Raw genomic sequence first — 1,133 nt, forward strand, 5'->3', positions numbered from 1 at the left:
AAAAAAAAAAAAAAAGAATGTATGTTAGTGAATGAGACCCTGCCTCCCATTTGGCAGCCAGGGTCAACACAGGGTGCTGGTTTGGATTGGCTGATGTGTGTGGGAGGAGGGCAGGCTGCTGTGAGTGTGGGGAGTGGGGCTTGGTGTGCTGGCTCTGCGCATGCGTGAGGAGAGTGAGTAGGCTGGGGAGTGAGCTCAACTTTGTGTGGGCTTTTGCTAGGCTGCTTTAGTGGGACTCAAGTAGAAAGATGGCCAAAATGACCCTCCTCCTTGGCTTTGATACAGGAGAACAATGGCCAGCAGAGTCAAGTGGCAGTGGATACACCCTCAGACCATGGGGTCTATCCTTTCCAGTTCAACAAGTAACAGTGGGTAAGAGGCATGTGCTATGGGGTGGAGGGTACTGGGTGGGCAGACAGCAGCTGAGCCCTGCCTGAAGTCAGGTTCTCACGCTTTTCCTGCCCCTGCTTCATCCTGGCTGGCTTGAGCCTTCCTTAGGACTCCCCTCCCTGTTTTTGTTGGATAGAAATGAATTCTTGGAGATATTGATACTCTCAGACTCCACAGGGTTAACCAGGAATACAGACCATGTGTAAGCCCTGCCAAGGACTAGCACTTAGCCTTCAATTTTCATAGGCCTATGCCTGGAAAAAGATATCATCTACCCTCCTGCCCTCTGCTATGTCTCCATTGCTGATGGCACCTTGGGGAAACATTGCTTTGTGTATGTGGTGCTCTCAAAGAGATCAAAATTCTTTTTTTCTTTTGCAAAGACAGTTTTTTGATTTAGTTTTTTTTTTTTTTGAGACAGAGCCTCAAGCTGTCCCCCTGGGTTGAGTGCTGTGGCATCACAGCTCACAGCAACCTCCAACTCCTGGGCTCAAGCAACTCTCCTGCCTTCACCTCCCAAGTAGCTGGGACCACAGGCGCCCACCACAATGCCTGGCTATTTTTTGGTTGCAGCCGTCATTGTTGTTTGATGGGGCCGGACTGGGTTCAAACCTGCCACCTTAAATGTATGTGGCTGGTACCTTAGCTGCTTGACCTACAGGCGCCGAGCCAAGTTTTTTGATTTAACTGCAGTGCATTCTTTCTGTACCCCAAAGAGACATTCACTGGAGCTTCTTCTTCTT

General features: G+C 49.6%; 1 protein-coding gene across 2 annotated transcripts in view; it reads left to right on the forward strand.

Annotated features, from left to right (window-relative positions):
- The window catches only part of RBMS2 (RNA binding motif single stranded interacting protein 2), a 57,190-nt gene that overhangs the window by 52,354 nt on the left and 3,703 nt on the right, over positions 1 to 1,133 (forward strand). For both annotated transcript variants that reach the window (XM_023513694.1, XM_023513695.1), the window contains exon 11: positions 286 to 372. In XM_023513694.1, coding sequence (XP_023369462.1) covers positions 286 to 366 — 81 coding nt within the window. In that variant the 3' untranslated portion in view covers positions 367 to 372. The remainder of the gene's footprint in view (positions 1 to 285; positions 373 to 1,133) is intronic.

This window comes from Otolemur garnettii, unplaced genomic scaffold, assembly GCF_000181295.1.
Source record: "Otolemur garnettii isolate 467f Iridium unplaced genomic scaffold, OtoGar3 scaffold00043, whole genome shotgun sequence".
In the NCBI taxonomy this organism is placed as follows: domain Eukaryota; kingdom Metazoa; phylum Chordata; class Mammalia; order Primates; family Galagidae; genus Otolemur; species Otolemur garnettii.